The 25986-nt window shown below is 37.3% G+C and overlaps 1 protein-coding gene across 1 annotated transcript in view; it reads right to left on the reverse strand.

Annotated features, from left to right (window-relative positions):
* The window catches only part of RNF17 (ring finger protein 17), a 100834-nt gene extending 78588 nt beyond the window's left edge, over positions 1-22246 (reverse strand). Inside the window, exons 1-8 of the mRNA XM_029210218.1 lie at positions 22224-22246; positions 19732-19843; positions 18510-18590; positions 16809-16909; positions 6385-6556; positions 5097-5173; positions 4747-4821; positions 441-751 (exon numbers count right to left, since the gene is read on the reverse strand). Of these exons, the coding sequence (XP_029066051.1) occupies positions 441-751; positions 4747-4821; positions 5097-5173; positions 6385-6556; positions 16809-16909; positions 18510-18590; positions 19732-19843; positions 22224-22246 (952 nt within the window). The remainder of the gene's footprint in view (positions 1-440; positions 752-4746; positions 4822-5096; positions 5174-6384; positions 6557-16808; positions 16910-18509; positions 18591-19731; positions 19844-22223) is intronic.
* Between the last annotated feature and the right edge of the window lie 3740 nt (positions 22247-25986).

The following is a 25986-nucleotide window of genomic DNA, read 5'->3' on the forward strand; positions in this document are numbered from 1 at the left end:
ATGATACATTTAAATGTTAACAAACATTATTAACAGATGCTACTACATTCATGCTTGTTCATTTTATAAAGGACTGTATCTCAGAACAAAGATTTAAGATATGCTGTTCTTAAATTTAAGAACAAAGTCATCAGACTGTTTCTAATATGGTTGTCATTTATTTATAGTATTTTCATCTTTTATAGAGGTTTGTATGTGGAACACTAAAAAGTCAAACACCCTAATTAAACCAAATATTAGAGTTTAGCTATATTATTGCATTAAAAATTATCCTAACTTTGGAAAATGTGAAAGTAGGGGCATGGAATCAACAGATTAACTCAGAATGAGGTGTAAGATAACAGCAATATGTTTGTTAAGTACAGGGACAAAAAGGTACTAACTTCGTTTCTCATTCCACACACAATATATTGTTTCCTTGCTTTTCTATTTTCACTCACTTTCCAGGTCTTCTTCGATGACTTCTTCGATGATCACATCAGGGCTCGGTCCCGCCTGAGGCAGAGCAGCAAGGGTTTCACAGGGGGTTACTGCAACAACCTTGCTCTGTGGCGGGAAGTGTTTTGCTTCTAAACGCGCATCACTGCTTTCCCGTTGCAAAGGAGTTGGTGGGGGGGCTTCACTAGTTTGGAAAGAAATGTCAACCTTTTTCTTTTCTAGTGATGGGTATGTACCACTACAAGAAAATTCCTTTTTATGATTATATTTCTTTTGAACATTCTGTCCCATTTCACTTTCTTGAGGATCAAATCTGTTTAAAAATACAGAGGCTGCTTTAAATCATTTCATAATTTTTTTATAACCACCTTAAAACCATTCCCTTTCCACATGACAGTACTGTGACACATACAAAGAGTTAAAGTTGTATAGGTGTCCCACAGGTATTTTTTTAAACAGCTGTTTTGTTATAATTTACACACTATAAAATCCAATTAATTTTTACTAAATTTAGAGTTGGTAACCATAACCACAATCTAATTTTAGAACATTTCCATTATCCCGAAACTTCTGCCCATTCCCAAGCAAGCCCAAGGGTTTTGAATGAGAACCTGAAGAAAGAACTTGATATACAGTCATATCACAATGATCTGATCCTAAAAGGACAGTGGATATAGGTTTTCAGTTTCAATTATCCAAATTTTAATTTGGCTTAGGTGTTTGATTTTAAACTATGCTAAGATTATTTCTTCTTTTAATTCACTAGCTTAAAAATAAAGTATAGGAAGCAGTGACAGGTACAATCCTGAGAAAATTACTAGAAACCTCCATCTAGGCCAAAAATCACCATCAGTCTGAATCCTTTGGATATGATTATTCAATAGCCACTATTCTACAAATTTTTCTATCTCCTTCATAAATCCACACAGATATGGGCTATCAAATCTAAAAGTATAGATATTCTATCAAAACAATGAGATTCTCAAAAGCTTTAATTTTCGTTAACCCATGACACATTTAGGTTCTTCACAGATCACCATTTAAGAAGCCAAATGAGGACGTCCCTGGTGGCGCAGTGGTTACGAATCTGCCTGCCAATGCAGGGGAGACAGGTTCGAGCCCTGGTCCGGGAAGATCCCACAGCCAAGGAGCAACTAAACCCACGAGCCACCACTACTGAAGTCTGCATGCATATAGCCCGTGCTCCACAAGAGAAGTCACTGCAACGAGAAGCCCGCAGACTGCAACGAAGAGTAGCCCCCGCTCGCCGCAACTAGAGAAAGCCCACGTGCAGCAATGAAGACCCAACGCAGCCAAACATAAATAATAAATTTGGAAAAAAAAAAAAAAAAAAAAAGCCAAATGAAATCAGAAATAAGAACCTAAAAAGCCAACTGGATTCAGCAGACCTAACTTACCCGTCTCTTAATACACACTGACTAAAGGTCCAAACACCTGAGGATTCATACAGGTTGACAACTCTGTAATCTAAAACATTTCTTTTTACAGTAACTCTTGTCTGGCTTTACTGAGACATTTAATGCCGTCAACCAACCTGTCTCACAGACTTCTCCTCTTAGTTGTAGAACACCACTCTCTCCTACCCCTTCTTGGTTTTGTTTTGGTTTTTTTTGCAGATTACCCTTTCCCTGTCTTAAAATTTAATATTTTTTCCGGGGCACTGTCCTTGACGCACTTCAATACTTGCTCTCACTGGGCAAACCCATTCTTTAATTACCACCCATCATCAGCAGAGGCAGGCTACAGTGATACTTTCCCTAAAAACTAGGAAGAAATTTAAAAGACTTCTGAGTTAAATTTAAAACCAAGGCAAGATCAATACAGACTCTTAAAGAGACAATATACCCTTTGGTATTAAAAATATTTGATAGTAACCATATTCAAGTTATGAAAATATCTAGAAGAACGTACTGACTGGAAAGGATGATCATCCACAAAAGTGCAAAAAGTCTAGTCACAGAGGCAAATAGAGGCCAGGGCTCCACATGTGGGGAAGATGAGCTGAGCCAAAGGACTGTACTTGAGGCCTCTGGCAAGGTCTTCCCTGGGGGGAAAGGAATGTAGCGGGCTGTCCAGGACCAACACTGTTCAGCTATTCGACAAACCTTATTCTCTTTATTCGGAAAACACCTCAACAAAGCAACTTCTGATGATTTGGCTTCTTGTGTCTGTCTGGATATTGGAAAAGAATGCCAACATAAGTATTCTAGTCCCTGTGTCAATTATATTTGCCCCTTAAGTTAATAAACTGGCATTCTGACTATATGCCAGTTTTCTGAACTTGGCTTACATGAGTTTACCTGGCTTAGAGTAAGATCTGCTCATGTCTGTTTCTGAGCTTGTAAGGCTGTGGGCTGGACCCTCATTATTTCCTCAGAATAATGAACGTGATGCTTGTTGCGGGACGATTTCCTTAGGAGTCATACCACCTACAACTGAATAAACTTATTTTCTTTTGGGGGTTTCTAAACCATTTACATTCTGACTACTCCTAAACCAAGAATGAAATTCAGAACCTCCTGTTAAGTTTCAGCACATACAGCTCACTTCCCTCTGGACATTTCTCCCGAGATACCTAGGAAACAACAGTAACTCAACATATCCCACTATCTTCCCCCTCCCAACTTCTTTTCTTCCTGTATTTCCAAACTTGGTGAATAATACCACAATTCATCACCAAATATAGGCCTATAAATCACTGAGGATGCTTCCCTTTTCCTCATTCTCCACACCCGAACAGTTACTAAGTTACACCACTTTTCCCTATTCAGCATTTGTCATTATCTGTTCCTCTCTAGTGCTACTACCTACATTTGGTTTCTCATCATTTGCTGAGACTATTTATATAACAGCCTAACCCATCCTTCAGCCTCCGGCCTCATATTCTTCCAAAGAACCCTCTATGGTCACTAGAGTTATCTTCTACAAGTGTAACCTAATTATTTTTACTTTCATGCTCAAAATCTTTTAGTGGCTTTCTATTATTTACAGCTGTGCTGTCCAACAGAACCTTCTGCAATAATGAAACTGTGCTGCACTATCTGATAGCCACTAACCAAATATGGCTACTGAGCATCTGAAATGTGGCTACTGCAACCAAAGAACTGAATTTTTCATTTTATTTAGTTTTAATTAATTTACGCTTAAATTTAAATGAACACACGTGGTTAGCAGCTACCATATTGGATAGCACAGGTCTAAGAAATAAAGTCCAAATACCACTACACAACGAAGTCTTTAGGATTCAGCCTCTATGTATCCTCTGCCGTATGGAATTATACATGCAGGTCCCTGAATGTAGTATGTGATCTCACTACCCATACAGTTCTTTCTACAAAGATGCCTGCCTCCCTTTTGTCCTCCTTTCCAACTGCTACTCATTTTTCATGGATGAGGGAAAATAAAATCTCCTCTTTCCAAGACCCGTTACATCTCAAAGAACTGATCATTCCTTCCTTTGCATCTCCATTAAATTCTGCACAAACTACTATCATAGCAATTATGTACTTTATTATTTATGTGTATCATTGTCTACTTAGTTTAACTTCTCTGCATAAATCTCAGTATCTAGGGTGTTAGTGCCTAGCACATCAGTGTTCAATGCTAGCTGAATGAATGAATCTCAAAGATGACTCGGAGGACTTCCTTGGTGGCGCAGTGGTTAAGAATCCGCCTGCCAATGCGGATTCGACAGATTAACTCAGAATGAGGTGTAAGATAACAGCAATATGTTTGTTAAGTACAGGGACAAAAAGGTACTAACTTCGACCCCTGGTCCGGGAAGATCCCACATGCCGCAGAGCAACTAAGCCTCTGCACCACAACTACTGAGCCTGCACTCTAGAGACCGTGAGCCACAACTACTGAGCCCACATGCTGCAACTACTGAACTCGTGTGCCTAGAGCCTGTGCTCCGTGACAAGAGAAGTGACTGCAGTGAGAAGCCCGCGCACCGCAACAAAGAGTAGCCCCCACTCGCCGCAACTAGAGAAAGCCCGCACACAGCAACGCAGACCCAACGCAGCCAAAAATAAATAAATAAATAAATTTATTTTAAAAAAAGATGACTCTGATATATATCATTGAATACTGACCCCTTCTAGGTCTTTTAATTCTTAAATATTTTATGTGGAATTTAACTGATAGTAACCATTTTGCCCTTTATATTATTTTTCAGGTTTTGAATCATAAATATTACACTGAACATCAATTTTTCTTTCTCAAATAATATTTCTGTCCCTTACACCATGTCAGACACTAATAGCATATTGCCATTCTCATACTTACTTTGTTGAATCCTCAAATTCAATCTTTCCCATATTGTTGAACATACAGATGATCTCACTGCAATTCATATTCAACCTAAAATTAAATACTTAGCATAAAAAATGTTCTAATACAAGTTTATTACTTTTCCTAATAAAAATTAGTTGCTAACATTAAAAACTCTGAAAGACAGAACATTTAAATAACTTTCTAATTTATCACAAATTACACTTATTTTAATTTGGTTGCTAATTTGGGAAACATTTTTTGACCCAAATTTTCAATTTATAACTGCTTGTTATTTTAATAAATCTAGCCTAATGCATTTTTATATTTAATTACCACGCTCTCCTGAATTATAACTTACTTACTTGGGAGAGTTCCTTAGTTTTAGAGAGCTGACTTGTGACAATTCGCTCTCAAATGTTAATTTCAAAGTCCAGATAATCTAAAATCAAAAGAGAAGTATCACTCATGTGCATTTTGCTTTGTTATAAATACTGTTGAAACAGAGTAAGATTTTAGAAAAAAAACTATACCCTTTAGGTATTTTCACTAATTAATGTGCTCAGGGTTTGATTTTAGGCAAGCAAAGGGAGGGATGCAAATAAGAGTTTATGAATTTTTCCCCAAAAGAAATCTAAAATCTTTTGAAGATATGTATTAACAGATAACAAAAGACACTAGTTAATAAACGGGATACAGCTACATGATCAGGGAAAATTCTGATCAGATTCATTCTGCACCTGCACTGCTGTCCTCAAACGTTTCTCTTTTTTTTTTTTCCCCATCTTCCTAAGGCAGCTAACTAGGGTAAAGACCAAATTTTACTTTTTTTCACCTCCTAATGCCTCACATGTAATACATAGGAACTATTACTATTCTTAGAACTACAGCTGGAGGGAGGCCTGGTCAAGTAAGATGGTGGCAAACTCTTCTCCTTCAAAGTTCAAGACTCTGGAGGCAGGTAAACCAATGGCTTCTATTTTATATTTCAGTTCAATCCAAATATCTGATCATCTATGGGTAATGAGGCCCTGAAGATTCAAAGACAACAGAATAGGATCTACACCCCAAGGGAGCAAGACAGAAATCAGCAAAGAGGATCAATGGTTAACCCCATCCTGCCAAACGATCTCATAAGAAACATGTTTCTACTGCTGCCTAATTCTAGGCCCATGATTAGATGACAGGGCAGAGTTGAATCACCTTGTCTCCTGAGGCGCACAGCTGGGGGCTGGGAGAAAAACCTAAATGGCATCTTGATAAGTTTCTAAGTCAAGAGTTGACAGTCATACCTAACTGTTTATAAAAAGAAAATAGTCCTATTTACTTTGCTACTCTTAACTTGTCCTCATTTTTTACTCAACTGTCCTAGAAACAACTTTCGACTCAATGTCATCCTACTTGTTCTCAGACTGTGTGTTATAAAGACTTTATTGCACCATTTCCCTAAGTGGTAAATAATAATAAAAGGCCAAACAAGTTTATTAATGTTTATCTTAGAATTCAAACACCTAAGAATTCTAAATTGATGCCAATACAAATTAGGATAATCTGAAAAATAAATTCTTCTTGTTAAGTCTTAAATATTATATTCCAAAGTAGGTAATATAAGCCACCACAGAAATAATTCACATTATGAATTGTTAAAACTACCTGATTCAGGTCACAGTATATTCTTAGAGAAGGTGTGGATTTTAATTCTCTTGCTATCTTCATAGCTGCATCCAAATCATTTTTTTTCACTTCAATATATCTTTTAGCCGTTATTATATTTGATAAGTAATCATCCGTGTTTCTTACTACCTCTTCACACAGGTTCTTTTTCCTTCATTTAAGATAAAGTTATTTTTCAGTATTTCATAAACATTTTTATGAAAGTAAATTTAAAGTAACTCAACAGTATTGAAAAGGTAAATTCACTACTTTATGAACTTAAATAACATGGTTAATGAGGCATTCAACTGAACTGAAATCTATGACAGTTTTTTTTAAATTAATTAATTAATTTTTGGCTGCGTTGGGTCTTCATTGCTGTGCGCGGGCTTTCTCTAGTTGTGGTGAGCGGGGGCTACTCTTCATTGCAGTGCACAGGCTTCTCATGGTGGTGGCTTCTCTTGTTGCGGAGCATGGGCTCTAGGTGGATGGGCTTCAGTAGTTGTGGCTCATGGGCTCTAGAGTGCAGTCTCAGTAGTTGTGGTACACGGGCTTAGTTGCTCTGCGGCATGTGGGATCTTCCCGGACCAGGGCTCGAACCTGTGTCCCCTGCATTGGCAGGAGGATTTTTAACCACTGTGTCACCAGGGAAGCCCAGAAATCTATTATAGTTGAAAGCTACGTACGTATAACTAGAAAAAAGGTAAATTCTGTAGAAGGATACAATTATCATGTCACAGATACAGCTGTCATAGAACTGCAGAGGTATGACAGACACTAGACGATTCTATCACTTTTAAAAGTAAGAGAGAAATCCTGGCTCTCTTGCAGTCACTTGTGCCATTACAAAGACATATCTGTACTCATTTCTCACAAGGACCTACCTAGACATTTTAGAATTTCATAAGCAGATACATATTACATGAATTTAAAATGAGACTTCAGGACTTCCCTGGTGGCACAGTGGTTAAGAATACGCCTGCCGGGCTTCCCTGGTGGCGCAGTGGTTCAGAGTCCGCCTGCCGATGCAGGGGACACGGGTTCATGCCCTGGTCCGGGAAGATCCTGCATGCCGCGGAGCGGCTAGGCCTGTGAGCCATGGCTGCTGTGCCTGCGCGTCCGGAGCCTGTGCTCCGCAACGGGAGAGGCCACAATGGTGAGAGGCCTGTGTACCGTAAAAAAAAAAAAAGAATCTGCCTGCCAACGCAGGGGACATGGTTTCGATCCCTGGTCTGGGAAGATCCCACATGCCACAGAGCAACTAAGCCCGTGTGCCACAACTACTGAGCCTCTGCACCTAGAGCCCATGCTCCACAACAAGAGAAGCCACCGCAATGAGAAGCCCGCGCACCGCAATGAAGAGTAGCCCCCGCTCGCCACAACTGGAGAACGCCCGCGTGGAACAATGAAGACCCAACACAGCCAAAAATTAAAAATAAATAAATTTATATAAAAAATAATGAGACTTTAAAAGACTTCACCAAACCAAAACTTAGGTAGCGATTAACTATAATCTTCAAAGTAATCACTTACGAAGCTCACAGAGTTATTTCATTATTTGTGCCTCACTTCTCAAAAATTTTTGTCTACAGTGGAATTATTATGGAAATTAAGATATTTTGACCAAAAATTATAGTGTCTAACTTGCTTATTCATCAAATAAATAAAACGATTTCCTCAAAATCAAATCTGGCCTCAGAAAAGGAAAGTTTGCCACACTGAAGAGTAATAAGAATGTGACAAGGCTCTGAAGGTGAAGAAGTATTCCAAAAAACTTTTAGTAATTATATATATGCTTTATGAAAATCAATTTTTTAGGGGATAATTGGTCATTTTGATAAGTTCCAGATGATTCCTAAAAAAATCATGCCCAGGGAGTGATGTCAGCAAAATGGCAGACTAGGAAACTCTAAGCCCTCGTTCCCCAATGGAGATTTCAAATGAGAGCCAAAGACTGGTTAAAACAATCTTACAGGACTCTGGGAAGTGGACAAAGGTATACAGCAATGAAGCAGATGTGCAACTGAGAGAAACCCACAGTCAAATCAGTAGGAAATTTCATTTCTTGACCTTGCCCAGACCCCTGCTCAGCGTGGTGCAGTCCTGGTCTGGAGACAGCAGCGCAGTTCCCAACACTTTCCCTCCGAAGGGGCCGCAGCAAACCTTATTCGCAACGTCCTCATTTGTCTGGGGGGCTGCCTGAAGGGCTGTTTTACCTACTGTGGAACTCAGGCAGCAAGAGAAAGTGGGCTGGGAAGGCTGCAGAGAGACTAACAGCTACAGGTGCTCTGGCAACAGAGACCACAGATACAGACACACAACAGCCCGCCTGAGGCTCAAAGGAGAAGCTGGGATGAGATGCTTTAGGAAATTAAGACATTGTAAAGAGCTAAGAATACAAAGGAGTCAAACAAGCCACACTCATGCAAGATACATGTTCAGAGAAGACCTCAAAGTACCTTAAGCCTTCACCCAGGCTGATCCAAAAACTCAGCTGCACAGGCAAACAGTCTGCAAAGACTGGGAGAGGTGGCTGTTTTGGCAAACGCCCAATTCTCTTTTTCAAAACAATTTTAACTTAAAAAATTTTATTTTAAAAAACTGAGGTATGTTGACATATGACATCGTGCTAATTTCAGCGTACAGCATTATGAACTGATAAGTGCATATACTGCAAAATGTCCAGCTGCCATCCACCACCACAGTTACAGTTCTCTCTTGTGACAAGGACGTTCAAGACCTGCTCTCTTAGTGGCTCTCAAATACGTGACACCATGCTAGTAACTGCGGCCGCACGCTCTGCGCCACACCCTCACGACACACTTATTTTGTAACTGGGAGGCGGCACCTCCTGCCTCCTTTCACCCCCCTCACCCACCCCTGTCTCCACCTCTAGCAGCCACCAATCTGTTCTCCGCATCTAGGGCCTGACAAGATTCCCTTCTTTTTAATGGCTGTGTGATATTCCATTGCATACAAAGACATCTATATGTGTGTGTGTGTGTGTGTGTGTGTACACACACCCACACACCCCACATCTTCTTTAAACATTCATCCATTGATGGACTCTTAGGTTGTTTCCTTATCTTGGCTATTGTAAATAATGCTGCATTGATCACAGGGGTGCATATATCTTTTCGAATTAGTGTGTTTATTTTCTTTGAATAAATACCCAGAATTAGAATTAGTGGATTCTTAATTTTTTGATCCATATGTTTTCCATAGTGGCTGCACCAATTTACATACTCAACAACAATACACAAGGGTTTGCATTTCTCCATATCTCTGCTACCATTTGTTATCTCCTGTATTTTCAAGAATAGCCATATTAACAGGTATGAGATGATATCTCATTGTGGTTTTCATTTGCATTTTCCTGATGATTAGTGACGTTGAGCACCTTTTCAGGTACCCATTGGCCAGGTGTATGTCTTCGTTGGAAAAATGTCTATTCAGTCTCTCTGTCCATTTTTAAATCAGATCGTTCGGGGTTTTTTGCAAAAGGGAATCCTTCAGGTTAAAATGAAAGAGATCAACATCTCTGGAGAAGCTAAATACATGGGCAAATACAAAATGTATTATTATTATAATTTTGGTTTATGACTCCTCCATATTTTCCACAGCATTTAAAGAACAAATACATAAAATGACTATAAAGCTATGTCAATGGATACACAATGTATTAAGATGCAACTGTGACAACAAAACATAAAGAAGGGGTGGAAATGTAAAGTAGAGATTTTGTATGCAATTCAGTTGTGCTGGCTTCAATTCAAAATAGATGTGAGGATGTTATTTGTAATGCCCATGATAACCACAAAAAAAACTAACTATAGAATATGCAAAAAAGAAATGAGAAGGGAATCAAAATGTGTCACCACCAAAAAAAAAAATCAAATAAACAGAAAAGAAGGTAGTAATAGAGGAAATGAATGACAAAAAAAGCTATTAGACATATATAGAAGCCTGCACACCACAAAGAAGAATAAGCCCCGCTCACCGCAACTAGAGAAAGCCCACGTGCAGCAACGAAGCCCCAACGCAGCCAAAAATAAAAATAAAAAATTTTTTAAAAGGCAGAGAGTGGAAGAAAAGTGAGTTTTGTTTTTTTTTTTAATTTATTTTCGTCTGTGTTGGTTCTTCGTTGCTGTATGTGGACTTTCTCTAGTTGTGGTGAGTGGGGGCTACTCTTCGTTGTGGTGCACGGGCTTCTCATAACCGTGGCTTCTCTTGTTGCAGAGCATGGGCTCTAGGGGCCCGGGCTTCAGTATCTGCAGCATGCAGGCTCAGCAGTTGTGGCTCGTGGGCTCTAGAGCACAGGCTCAGTAGTTGTGGTATATGGGCTTAGCTGCTCCACACCATGTGGGATCCTCCCGGACCAGGGCTCGAACCAGTGTCTCCTGCATTGGCAGGTGGATTCTTAACCACTGCACCACCAGAGAAGCCTGGGTTTTTTTTTAATGACAGCATATAGTTAGGTCTATAAGAGACTCATTTTAGATCTAAAGACAAAGATAGGTTGAAAGTGAATGGATGGAAAGAGATATTCTATGCAAATAGTAACCAAAAGAGAGCTAGGGTGGCTATGCTAATTTCAGGCAAAATAGACACTAAGTCAAAAACCGTTACAAGACAAAGAAGGACGTTATAGACTGACAAAAGGGTCAATTCACCAATAAAACAATTATAAATACATATGTACCAAACATCAGAGGCCCAAAATATATGATGCAAACATTGATGTAATAAAGGAGAAAGAGAGAGCTCTGTAAGTATAGGTGGAGACTTCAATATCCTACACTTCCAACTGTGGACAGAAAAACCATACAGAATATCAGTAAGGAAACAGACTACTTAAACAACATTGTAGACCAACTGGACCTAACATACAAACACTCCACCCAGGGCTTCCCTGATGGCGCAGTGGTTGAGAGTCCACCTGCCGATGCAGGGGACTCGGGTTCATGCCCTGGTCCGGGAAGATCCCACATGCCGCGGAGCGGCTGGGCCCATGAGCCATGGCAGCTGAGCCTGTGCGTCCGGAGCCTGTGCTCCGCAACGGGAGAGGCCACAACAGTGAGAGGCCCACGTACCGCAAAAGACAAAAAAAAACCAAAAAAAACCCACTCCACCCAATGACAGACAATACACATCTTCCTCAAGCATACATGGAGCACTCTCCGTGTTAGACAACATATTAGGGCAAAAAAGAACTCTTAATACATTTTAAGAGACTGAAAGTATACAAAGTATCTTTTCTGATCACAATGGAATAAAACTAGAAATCAATAATAGAAGGAAACTGGAAAATTCACAAATATGTGGAAATTAAATAACATACTACTAAACACAAATGGATCAAAGAAAAAAGAAAAACACAAGGAGAATATCTTGAGACAAAGGAAAATGGAAAAACAAAGTATCAAAATTTATGGGATGCAGTGAAAGCAGAGCTAAAAGAGAAATATACAGCTGTAAACACATTAAAAAAGGCATGGCAAACCAACAACCTAACTTTACACCTTAGGAACCGTAAAAGAACAAACTTAAGCCCAAAGCTAGCAGAAGGAAGGAGTAGTAAGATTAGAGTGGAAACAAGTATATAAATAGGATAAAATAGAGAAAAATCAAAGAAACCAAAAGGTGGTTCTTTGAGAAGATCAAAATTGACCACTTTCAGCTACACTATCTAGGAAAACAAGAGAAGAGCCAACCTACTAAACTCAAAAATAAAGTAGCCATAGGATGATCAATTTTACAGACAAAAAATATTTGAAAACAGTGCTGTAAATAACTGTATGCCAAGAAATTGGATAAGCTAGACGAAATGGACGAATTCCTAGAAACACACCACCTACCAACACTGAATCATGAAGAAATAGAAAATCTGAGCAGACCAAAAAAAAGTAAGAAGATTGAATCAGTAATCAAAAGCTTCCCCAAAAAGAAAAGCCCTGGACTAGATGGCTTCAAAAATTTTATGAAGAATTAACATCAATCCTCCTCAAACTCTTCCAAAAAACTGAAGAGCCAGAGAAAACATTTCCTAACTTATTCTATGAGACCAGCATTGCCCTCATACCAAAGCCATATGAAAACACTATAAGAAAACTATAGATTAATGTCTCTTAGAAATATTAATGCAAAATCCTCAATAAAATACTACTAAATTGAATCAGCAGTATAGTGAAAGAATACCACATCATGTCAAGTGGGATTTATTCCCTGGAATGAAGGAAGCTTCAATATATGAATATCAATTAATGTTATACAGCACATTAACAGAAGCAAGTAAAATCCCCCCACAGGGTTCTTTCAAATGATAGAGAAAAAGGATGTGACGTTCTCAACACCTTTCAGGATAAAAACACTCAAATTACGAATTGAGGGAAACTACATCAACATAATAAAGGCTATATAAGAAAAATCCACAGCTAACATTACATTCGATGATAGACTGACAGCTTTTCTTCTAAGAACGGTAGCAAGAAAAGGATGTGAGATTTTGCCATTGCTATTTAATATATCGTTGTCAGTTCTAGCCAGAGTAAATAGGCCAAAAAAAAAAGAAAGATATAAAAGCCATCCAAATTTACAAGAAGTTGGAAAATGATCTCTTTTTGCAGATGACATGATCTTATAGGTAAAGATGCCACAAAAATACCAGTAGGTCTAATAAACGAATTCAGTAGAGATGTAGGATGCAAAATGAACACAACAAAAAATCAGATGCATTTCTACACACTAACAATGAACAGTCCGAAAAGGAAATTAACAATTCATTTTACAACAGAATAAAAAGAAGAATATACTCAGGAATAAACATAACCGAGGACGCAACAGACTTGTACGCTTGTACACTACACAACACTGCTGAAATTAAGGAAGACAAAATAAATGGAAAGATCTCCCATGTTCATGAACCAGATTTAATATTGTTAAGATGTCAATACCCAAAGCAATCTACAATTCAAAGCCATCCCTATCAAAATCCCAATGATGTTTCATGTAGAATAGAAAAGCCCATCCTGTAAGTCACATGAGATCTCAAGGGACCCTAAACTTCCAAAACAACCTTGAAAAAGAACAAAGTTGGAGAGCTCACACATCCTGATTTCAAAACTTGCTACAAAGCCACATTAAACAGTGTGCTACTGCCACAAGGACAGACAGATGGACCAATGGAACAGAACAGAGAGCTCATAAATAAATCTTCACATATACGGTTCAGCTGAGTTTTGACAAGAGTGCCAAGACCATTCAATGGAGAAAAGACCGTCTTTTCAACAAATGGTGCTGGGAAAACTGGATATCCACATGGGAAAGAATAAGTTGGACCCTTTCCTTACACTATACACAAAAATTAGCTTAAAATGACTCAAAGACCTAAATGTAAGAGCTAAAACTCTTAGAAGAAAACAGGGGGGGAAAGCTTCATGATGTTAGATTTGGCAATGATTTCTTGCATATGACATCAAAACACAGGCAACAAAAGAAAAAACAGATAAGCTGGACTTTATCAATTAAAAACTTTTTTGGATCAAAGAATGCTATCAAGAGAGTGAAAAGACAAGCCACAGAAGCAGTGTTTTCTTAGGTCAGTCTCCCAAGGCAAAAGAAATAAAAGCAAAAATAAACAAATAGGACCTAATCAAACTTACAAGCTTTTGCACAGCAAAAGAAGCCATAAACAAGACAACAAAAGACAACCTACGGACTGGGAGAAAATATTTGCAAACGATGTGATCAACAGAGGCTTAATGTCCAAATACAAGCAGCTCAATATCTAAAAAAAAAAACAACAATCAAAAAATGGACAAAAGACCTAAATGGACATTTCTCCAAAGAGGACGGTCATACAGATGGTCAACAGGCATATGAAAAGGTACTCAACATCACTGATTATTAGAAAAATGCAAATCAAAACTACAATGAGGTATCACTTCACATGGGTCAGCATGGCCATCATCAAAAAGTCTACAAATAATAAATGCTGGAGAGGCTGTGGAGAAAAGGGAACCCTCCTACACCATTGGTGGGGATGGAAATTGATATAGCCACTATGAAGAACAGTACGAAGGTCCCTTAAAAAACTAAAAATAGGGGCTTCCCTGGTGGCGCAGTGGTTGAGAGTCCACCTGCCGATGCAAGGGACGTGGGTTCGTGCCCCAGTCCGGGAAGATCCCACTTGCCGCGGAGCGGCTGGGCCCGTGAGCCATGGCCGCTGAGCCTGCGCGTCCATAGCCTGTGCTATCCGCAACAGAAGAGGCCACAACAGTGAGAGGCCCACGTACCACAAAAAAAAAAAAAAACCAAAAAAAAACTAAAAATAGAGTTACCATATGATCCAGCAATCCCACTCCTGGGAACATATCTGGAAAAGACGAAAACTCTAATTCAAAAAGACACATGCACCTCAATGTTCACAGAAGCACTATTTACAATAGTCAAGACACGGAAGCAACCTAAGTGTCCAACAGATGAATGGATAAAGAAGATGTGACATATGTATACGATGGAATACGACTCAGCCATAAAGAAGCATGAAATAATGCCATTTGCAGCAACGTGGATGGACCTAGAGAATATTATACTTAGTGAAGTCAGAGAAAGACAAATATCATATATCACTTTTATGTGGAATCTAAAAAATAATATAAAAGAACTTACTTACAAAACAGAAACAGACTCATAGACATAGAAAACAATCTTATGGTACCAAAGGGGAAAGGGAGGGAGGGATAAATTAGGAGGTTGGGATTATCAGATACACACTACCCTATATAAAGTAGATAAACAACAAGGACCTACTGTACAGCACAGGGAACCCTATTCAGTATCTTGTAATAACCTATAATGGAAAAGAATCTGAAAAAGAATACATGTATGTGTAAATGAATCACTCTGCTGTACACCTGAAACTAACTCAATATTGTAAATCAACTATACTCCAATAAAAAACTTTTTTAAAAAACACAAACAAAAGGTAAGACACAGAAAGAGAATATCTGAAAATGATGTATCTGATAAAGGACTAACATCCACAATGTATAAAGAACTCCTACTCCAACCACAACAAAATAAATAATCCAAATCAAAATTGGGCAAAGAACTGGAATACATACCTATCCAGAGAAAATAAACAAATGGTCAATTAACAAGCACATGAAAAGATGTGCTCCACAATACCAGCCATTACGGAAATGTAAGTCAAATCCAAAAATGAGACATCACTTCACATTCTGAAAATGGCTCATCTTTTTTAAAAAAAACACAAATGTTGGTGAGGATGTGGAGAAATTGGAACCTTTGTGCACTGCTGGTGGGAATGTAACGTGTGGCCACCATAGAATGTAGTTTGGCAGTCTTCAAAGAGTTAAACATAAAATTACCATATGCCACTAAACTGTACTTTTTTAATTTTAATTTTATTGGTGTATAGTTGATACTCAGTGTTGTGTTAGTTTCAGGTATACAGCAAAGTGATTCAGTTATACATATACATATATTCATTCTTTTTTAGATTCTTTTCTCAAAAAGGTTATCATAGAATATTTAGTACAGTTCCCTGTGCTATACAGTAGGTTCTTGTTGGTTATCTATCTTATACAGTGTGTGTATGTTCATCTCAAGCTCCCGATTAACCCCTCCCCCCACCACTAAACTGTATTTTTAAATGGTTAAAAAGGTAAACTTCATTATGTGTATTTACTACTTTTAAGAAGTATTTTTTAAATGCATGCACATGACCTATCACTTAAGTGTTATAATTAAATACCAAATGTGACATACCATCAGCATTGAGGAATAAAGAATATCAACTGATACATTCGTAGTGTTGAGCATATGTTCTAGTCATCCTAATCAGACTAAAAAAAAGAACTAAGAGCCAAATAGGCAAGTACCATTTCTAAATATATTTATCACAACTTTTATGAGCCTGTCTCTTGAAATGCAAAGTGTGATTAAAGATTATTTGAGATCATATATATCAACTTTTTAAAAAGACTGGATATGTAACAGTATGGTATTTGTTTAGAAAAATCACTAGAGTATTCTTTGCTCTGATGCAAATACCTGAAAAAAAGTGATGGAACTATCCACATGAAAATGTATGTTTGCATTTTCCCAAGTACGCTGAATTCTACAACAGGATTCAGAATTGGAAAGTATTTTTCTGTGCTAACTGCTTTAAGAAAGAAATTGTTTATTTTAACAGCTTTGGGACCAGAAGACAAATAGCCTAAATGAATAAATAAATAGTTCTTCATTTTGAAGCTGTAAACATCAGCCTGTAGGGACCACCCATTACCTTCCAAACTTGTTTAAAATTTACTCATTTCTTCAGTCTATACAAAGGAATAAAATGACAAGTTAATGTTAAAAGCTTCAGTTGCACTGAGTCTATATTTTTAACTTATTACCTGGAATCAAGAGAAGTGAAAAGCTGATCAAACTGTTTCTCCAGAACCTCTATAAAACTGACTGTCTCCTCTTTTGTTTGATTGTATATGTGTTCGAGCACCTGGGAAGAACATAATACAAAGACCTAATTTGGTATTTTTATTTTGTAGGAACTGTACTATTCAACATAATTTTGAAAGTAAAAGGTACTTTTTGGGCTTTTCAAAATAACAACACAAGAGATCAGATAATAAAAATAAGTCACAAGGTTAAACTTTAAATCCTGGTACTTGTCAACAAGATCACATCTTTGTTAGCACTCTGTACTGATAAATTAGCAAAAAGGCCTAGAAAATCCACTAAGTTTTCTAAACTTCGTATCACTTTTAATCAGTACAGGAAATGGATCATTTTGGATAGCTGAGTTTCTCTCTGGCAGGATTCCTTAAATTCATAAAAACTTAAAATATAATATTAGGGAATTCCCTGGCAGTCCACTGGTTAAGACTCTGCGGTCCCAGTACCGGGGCATGTGTTCAATCCCTGGTCAGGGAACTAAGATCCTGCATGCTGCGGCCAAAAAAAAAAAATTTATACCTATATATTTTTAAAATACTTGAATTAAAATGTTGACTATTCCACATACTTCTTTATATATATATATATATATTTTTTTTTTTGTTGTTGTTGTTGTTGTTGAGGTATGTGGGCCTCTCACTGTTGTGGCCTCTCCCGTTGCGGAGCACAGGCTCCGGACGCGCAGGCCCAGCGGCCATGGCCCACAGGCCCAGCCGCTCCGCGGCGTGTGGGATCTTCCCGGACCAGGGTACGAACCTGCGTCCCTAGCATCGGCAAGCGGACTACCAACCACTGCGCCACCAGGGAAGCCCTTCTTTATATTTTTAAACAAAGAATCATTGCTTGAGATCCTTTTTTCCTTTTAATTTTTCCTTTTTGGAATGGGAATGTCTATCCTTTGCTTGCCCAACCAACGTATTTTAGAAGGAGATAATTTATTAGTTTCACACATTCAGATTGGAGAGGAATTTTGCCCCAGCATGAGTCATACCCTGAGTCTCACCCATACCTGATTTAGAAGATACTTAGATGAGATTTTGGACTTAGAGTTGATGCTGAAATAGGTTAAGAATTTTGGGGGTGTGAGATGTGCTGAATGTATTTTGCATGTGAGAAGGACATGAACCTGTTATGGGTTGAATTTTTACCCCCCTCCCAAATTCATCTGTTGAAGTCTTAAATTTCATTATCAGCTATAACTTTTTGAATGCCCTGGTTGTAAATTTGCCATTGCTAGGTTCAAGGAGCTTGCTGTTTGTCAATAAATGAGGGAGTCTCTCTCTTGGGTGATGAGGTAAGAAAGAACATAAGACTCAGTGTAACAGTATACAGCCAAATAATGAGCAATGTTAGAAGGGTGATCTGCAATGCTTCCAAGACAAAATTCAGCTCACAGCAAGCAGAAATGAGAGTTCCTTAATAAAGCTCCAATTTCAGTAGGCTGCTAGCACAACAATGCTAGGAGACTAATCCTAGCAGGCCATGAGAGTTTTCCATTCTTTTGTACATTTCTCTCTCATTAGGTTATCATACTTAATAACTCAGTGCTAAGCTCTACCTTCAGTGATGTTACATCTAAATATACACATTTAAAGAGAACATGCCTTAATTTATGATAGAATTTGATCATTCAGAATGCTTACTTTTACAGCAATACTTAATTGTTCAAAATTTTTCCCTGCCACCTTCAATGCTTCATCAATTTCTTCCACAGTTTCAGTCTCCTAAGAAGGGGGAGGGGGACCACATACAAATACAAAATATAAAAACAGATGCTTAGATATACTGTATTAGTTGCAGAAACATCAAGCTACCGTTTTGGTTACAAAAGCAACATAGACAAATTACAGAAATCTGAAAACAAGCAACGAAGAACATTTTAGAGTTTTGGTGATAGCATTCCGGATTTCTTTTTTTAGCTATCTTTTTGAATAAATGGGATTATGTCCTATAAACATTTTGTAACTTAAAACTACCTGAAAATTTTATCGCGGCCATAAATAAATACATGTAAAAAGTAATAGTTTTTAAGAAAACAAGATTATGATTAGGCTATGTTAAGATTTAAACACTGAAGATAGTGCTCTCTCCTCTCCCAGCCCACTAATGATCTCCTTAACAAAAAAACTTAATACTCCATTCAACAGCATTTTGGAGTTTATTCTGTTTCTAACCTTCAATTAAAAGAATACATTATTTAAAGTCATCAAAAGTAGTAACTGGTACAATTCAAATCTTCCAACAACAATTACATCATCATCAACGAGTGCCATTAGGCCTTTTAGTTGTCATTAAAACAACTGGAAAATCACACTTAGAATTTAGAAACTTGTGTGACTTCCCTGGCAGTCCAGTGGTTAAGACTTCACCTTCCACTGCAGGGGGTGTGGGTTTGATCCCTGGTCGGGGAGCTAAGATCTCACATGCCTTGCAGCCAGAAAACCAAAACATAAAGCAGAAGCAATATTGTAACAAATTCAATAAAGACTTTAAAAATGGTCCACATCAAAAAAAATCTTGAAAAAGAAAAGAATTTAGAAACTTGTACTTTACACAAGTTTCACAGAATCTGAATTCAGTAACTAGGTTCAAAGGGAAGCAGCTACATACAGGTAAATATCAAGAGCACTAACAGAGTTGGTCAAAGGTAGAATGGGCTGCCTTGGGAAGAAAAGAGAATTGTTGAGACATAGTTTAGAATAAAACAAGATATTCATGCAAGGAGTGTAGGTTTACCTCTGTTACCTTTAAGCTTCCAAAACAACCTATAATTATAGGACCCTTGAGAGGAGAGGAAAGTTAAGCTACCAGAGAAAAGTAAAAATGTTTGGCCTCATCTCACTTCATGAATTACATTTTTCATACCTCTATTACAGTTGATGGGTTCAAAACAGTCCCGTGTGTGGAGGTTGAATGTTCTAAACCAACAGTTAGTAGATCAGCAGTCTTTTTAAAGTCCTGAGAACAATTCTTCATCCTGGAAAAATGTCAAGTACATTATTTTAAATATCAACATTTATATAATGTTTTAAATCTTCTATTCTGATTTTTACCCTCTATCAAAAATAATCCTGGGCTTCCCTGTTGGGGGCAGAATTGGTAAGACTTAGCAGCTAATTAGAGGGGAAAAGTAAGTTTAAAAAAATGTTGAGGGGCCTTCCTGGTGGCGCAGTGGTTGAGAGTCTGCCTGCCGATGCAGGGGACACGGGTTCGTGCCCTGGTCTGGGAAGATCCCACATGCCGCGGAGCGGCTGGGCCCGTGAGCCATGGCCGCTGAGCCTGCGCGTCTGGAGCCTGTGCTCTGCAATGGGAGAGGCCACAACAGTGAGAGGCCCACGTACCGCAAAAAAAAATAAAATAATTCTTATGATGACTTATAAGAACACTTACAGTGGGTTCTCAATTATCTATGATATGCAAAGAGAGGAAAACCATGACCAAATACGCTTTCACATAAAACAATTTTAATCAAGAATTCAACTTCTTGGGCTTCCGTGGTGGCGCAGTGGTTGAGAGTCCGCCTGCCAATGCAGGGGACACGGGTTAGTGCTCCGGTCCGGGAAGATCCCACATGCCGCGGAGCGGCTGGGCCCGTGAGCCATGGCTGCTGAGCCTGCGCGTCCGGAGCCTGTGCTCCGCAACGGGAGAGGCCACAACAGTGAGAGGCCCACGTACCGCAAAAAAAAAAAAGAATTCAACTTCTTAACAAATTCCTAAAAATAACAGCTTACAGTATAAATTGTGCTTTAATTTCCTAATCATCTCACCTTCCCTGATATTTTTTGGTAGAGATGTTGGTAATCATTGAACTGTCCTAAGCTCAATTAAAGTATTTATACACACAAATGCCAGCTATTAAAAAATGTACTTATAGGCCTGCCTTATGTACATAAAGGTAATGAATTTACTAGGCAAGTTAATTTCAACGGAAGAGTAAGCTGCATTTCTTGTCTACAGATGCTAGAGTTTCGGCCTATTTTTACCTTTATACCCCTATGTTGGCTGGCACACAGTAAGCACTCAGTGTTTGCTGAATAAGTTAATCATAAGCCTATAATAGTTTATTATGATTAAATGTTACTCTCATAGAATAATACACTAGGTAATTTTTAAACATTCAATTACTTTAAAAAGTGGATATTCATGTTCTTGAAAACATATGTGAATGCATTAGCCATAAGGAGTCCATCATTCAATTCCTGTTTCAAAATATTAAAGACAAATCAGGAAGGAAATACATCATGTATCAAGGAATACTTCTATTTTAAAATATATAACTATTTAAACCAAACTCTACTGAAATTAGGAAATAGGAGTTTCTAACGTAAGTACACTCGACATGGAGAACTAATTAAAAAATGGCAATTTGGAAAAAAAATGGGGTACCTGAAACAGATTCATCTACTGCTGAAAGTAAAACTTTACTTTGCAACTGTATTTGACATTACACATACCTAGACAAAAGTACAATCAGACTTGACTTGCATGATGGTTAAAAAGTAAGGAAGTTTCACATAGAAGTCCAGATTTCTATTTTGTCTTGGAAAAGAAAAGGATAATCTGGGACCACTGGGATGGTCTCAACACACAGCTCCAGTGACTGGCTGGAGCTGAGCAGGGGCTCCCTCCTATGGAGCGGGTGCACAATCTTTACTGCCCTTTTAAAGTCGGTCTCCCTCACACAGTAAGTCACCTGCTAGATATGTAGATGTTCCTATATGTTATGACTCACACAGAGCCACAAAGATTCCTAAAGATTTATTCTAATCACTCCACTCAGAGCTTATGGAGGAAGTGACTGATGGAATACAAATAGAGGAGCTGGGAGCAGTACCTGCATTCAATGAGCCTGAGTGCTACCGCTGGTTCTATCAAAAACCAGTTGCCAGACTTTAGCTAAGTGCTTTTAGTACCCAAAGAAATAACTCTTCTGTTGGTTTCTAAGCACCCATTTAAATCTGGACAGAGAAACTGCAGCAGTAATGTGAAAAGTCATGACGGCTAGCCTAAAGGATTTTGGATTTTATTTGGACAGGCAATGAAGAACCACAGAACAGGAAAGAGTCTGGAAGAGCTAAAGGTAGGCAAAAGAGACTAAAACAATTAAACAGAGTGTAAAAATGGTAATCTTGCATTCTTTTTTTTGCCTCACTTTAAATAAGGACAAACTAATGCTGCTTCTTTAGGAGCTGGATTCCCATTTCATTAACAGCTCAAATTATAAACTTAAAGAGCTCTCTGTAAACAATGGGTTAGAAATACTAATCTAAGAATGACCTTTAATCAATAATTCTAAAATAACTCTTTCAGAAACATACTGAACTTTAAATACTAAAATAAGTGCACATGTAACATACTTTTTAGGCTGAAGTTTTTCCATAAAAGAATCTTCTTTAATACATCCATCTATTGGGCAGTATTCTTGTTTTGTATTTATAGTTGAAACAACCTTAGGACAAAAGATTAAAAACAAAAAAACAGAAAGTCATTCAATAAATTCTGTTTATCCAGAATTCAAAAAACTAGTGAGCCATTCATAGATAAATGAAAAGATCCTTAAATCCTCTTAAAATCAAAGAAAAATTGTACTTATGTGATATTTTTATCCTATTTTAATTTTTGAGGAAATCAGTAATTTGACAGCTATTAATTAAACAGAACATTAACTAAAATACCACACTTATAAAGGAAATACTTGGAACATTACTTTAAAAATTTACTGTAAAAATTTTACAATGCTATCTTAAGGTATGTTCAAAACTCTAAAATACTTGGGGATAACTTTAATAAGAAAAATATAAGCCCTAAGAAAAGAAAACCAAAAAAACTTATTGGGTATCATAGAACAAAAACTGAATAAATGGAAAATTATGTTAGGTTCCTGAAGACAAAGATTTAATACCCTAAAACACATCTAATATAAAATTAATATAATCCTAAAGTTCATATGAAAAATATAATGTGTAAAAATTACAAAAATTTTAACATACCAGGTATAAATGGACCTACACAGTTCAAACCTGAGTTGTCTAAGGGTCAACTGTAAATGAACAGAACAAAGCCCTGAAACAGATCCTCATATATAGGGAACTTCATACAGCCTATAAATGGCATTTCCATTAAATAGACGAAGCATTGTTCAATAAATCATGTGGGAAAGCCAGCTAATCATTCTGAAGAAGAAAGTTACGTACCCACCTTACATCATATAAAACAGAAAGAGATTTAATATGCGCCTTTTTAAAATACTTATACTTCAATACTTATATAAGTATTGAAAAAATAAATATGTATAACTCTGAGATGAAAAGTCTGCCTAATCAAAGAAAACTTAGAAGCCATGAAGGAGGGGGGAAAAAACAACTGAAAAAGGAAACATTTCTGAATGGTTAAATGTAATAAAACTAAAAGTGAAAAATTGGGAGAAAATATCAATAGTTAAAATACACAGAACGAAGTGTTAATATTTCTATCACATGAAGTAGTCTTACAAGTTAGGAAAAAGACAATTCAAAAGGAAAATATGGAAAGGACCTGGAAGGATCTGTTAAAGATCCTCCCAGAAGAGCTGAGAAGTCAACATATGAAAAATTGCTCAATTTCCCTAGCAATCAGGGATTTGCAATTTAAAACAAGCAGATACCCAATTTTTTGCCCATTAAATTGCCAAACATGTTTTTTAAAATGTGACAAACACCGATTTTTTTTTTTTTAAGACACAGAAATTAACAGAACCTGCTGATGGGATTTTTTTTTGGTGGGAGTGGGTTTGAGGAATTATGCAAAAATATAGTGAAAGAATTTGAAAACCACCTAAGTGTTTTTGATAAAGAGATTATATTACAGCACTTATGTACCAGGGTTTATTATGCAGCCATTAAAAGTAATGTAGGAGGGCTTCCCCGGTGGCACAGTGGTTGAGAGTCCGCCTGCCAATGCAGGGGACACAGGTTCGTGCCCCGGTCCGGGAAGATCCCACATGCCGTGGAGCGGCTAGGCCCGTGAGCCATGGCCGCTGAGCCTGCGCGTCCGGAGCCTGTGCTCCGCAATGGGAGAGGCCACAACAGTGAGAGGCCCACATACCGCCAAAAAAAAAAAAAAAAAAAAAAAGTAACGTAGGAGACGCTCATGAGGATAGGTTAATGCTGAGAGAAATAAAGCAGACTACTAAATGTTATAGTCTCCCATGTAAATACATATGTGTCTTTGGTGGGAAGAGGATGTCCTAGCAAGGTTTCAAGTATAACGTACCAAAGACAGTTATCTATTATTAGATAATTAGGAGAAAAGCATTACTTTAAAAACATCACATTGGATCAAATGTTATTTTTAAGCACACACCCCAAAATTTAATAAATTATTAAAACCTTAATAATTTCTATCCACCTACTCATTTATGCCCCTTTGGCTGGTCATTTCACAGTTAAGAAGTTAATGTTACTACCAGTAGATTTGATGCAGGACATTTCTCCCAGGAAATTTAAGAAAATATTAAATACAACTGATTTAAAAGATTTCAGTTAAAACTGTGTAAAGAGTCTTAACTTCTAATATATATAATAAAGATTTTCTCCCCGTTCCCCTAGCACAGCTTGTCACTTAAGTTTTATTTATGGTGGTGTTTTCGCTTGGTTGTTTTTTGCTACTTGTAAATGAAAAAAATGCGGTCTAATTTAAACGGCATTTCTCCTATGGTTTCTGACTTCAGTGATATATTTAACAAGCCTTCGCCATCCAAGATTACACAATTATCTATAGTCTCTTCTATTTTACATTTTCAATTTGCATGTTATTAACATTTCCAATCCACATGGGATTTTAATATATATTAATTACCTATTGATTGGATAAATTATCATTTCCTCATGGCCCAATATATTTTTGGACTCAGGTCTAAATTATCAATAAAATGCCAGTATTTTTGGAATGGTACCTAAGTACGACCCTATCCTTGAACAAAACCTGCCATATTGCTGTATGTAATTATAGAATGGTTATTATTAACCATTAATATCAATCAAAAGCAGAAGGGATGCTATAAAAAAACCATACACGTATAAAAGATAAAGACTGGGAGATAAATTCATATTCACCCAAACTCAAAAATAAGAACACAAGTATACCCATTAACCCTGAATGGAATCATTTTAGGCTTAAGCTTGAAATAATCAGCACTACCTAGGCCTTCAACATTAAAGATAAATTATAAATATGTCTAATGTGAATATAGGTACCTAAATCTTACTTTTTAGAGCAATGTACATTATTTAAAAATAATAAACTTCAATCCTGAAATAGTCTATAAATTCAGACTTTTCACTAATTTAGACTTGATTCTTCCATTATCTCTTATTCCAAATATAAGATATCAGGAAAAATCTAAACTTTAAAAACTAATAAAAGAGTGGTAACAATTTCAGGATGGTTTCTTGAAGGACTCAGCACAGGGGAAAAGGAGGGAAGGATGGGACAGATCACATATCCCCCAAAGTGAGAGTCGGAACTAGTCAAATGATACAAAATAGATTTGTTACAACCCTAAAATCAAAAACCAGTATTTGTAAATACACTATAAACACTTCATTAGATGTTACCCAAAACACTAAAAATAATACAAGTATAGTGATTTAAGAGACCATTAAACACAAAGTCATTTGCCACAAAAGGCAAGAGGTTACCGTTCTAATAAACTTGCTGTTTTTTGAATATCAGAACAGGATGGATATGAGCAGAGACAGTTCTGCCTCTTCCTTTTCCCTTCACACTCTTTACCCACCATAAGATTCAATGTGTCAGGGATACTCCATTTCAACCACAGGAGCTAAGTTCCCCTTTGCCTTAACTATGTAGCTAGCCACATCTGAGGAACCGACTGTCAAAAAAAAAAAAAGGGAAAGGGGACAGGAATTTCCCACAATAAAGGCCATGATTTGTGAAGTATGTAATTCCAAAACAGATGTTTTCTTATACGTAAATGTTTATGCTATAATTGAAACTTTCACAAATTATACATTTATGTTTATATACATATTATTATATATATTTTTATCACGTTTAACCTGCAAACCAGTTAATCCACACCTAAATAATCAAGGGTCGACTATAACACTTATTTTAAAG

This window comes from Monodon monoceros, unplaced genomic scaffold (genome assembly GCF_005190385.1).
Source record: "Monodon monoceros isolate NGI ecotype Baffin Bay Population unplaced genomic scaffold, NGI_Narwhal_1 Super_Scaffold_8, whole genome shotgun sequence".
NCBI classification, from domain to species: domain Eukaryota; kingdom Metazoa; phylum Chordata; class Mammalia; order Artiodactyla; family Monodontidae; genus Monodon; species Monodon monoceros.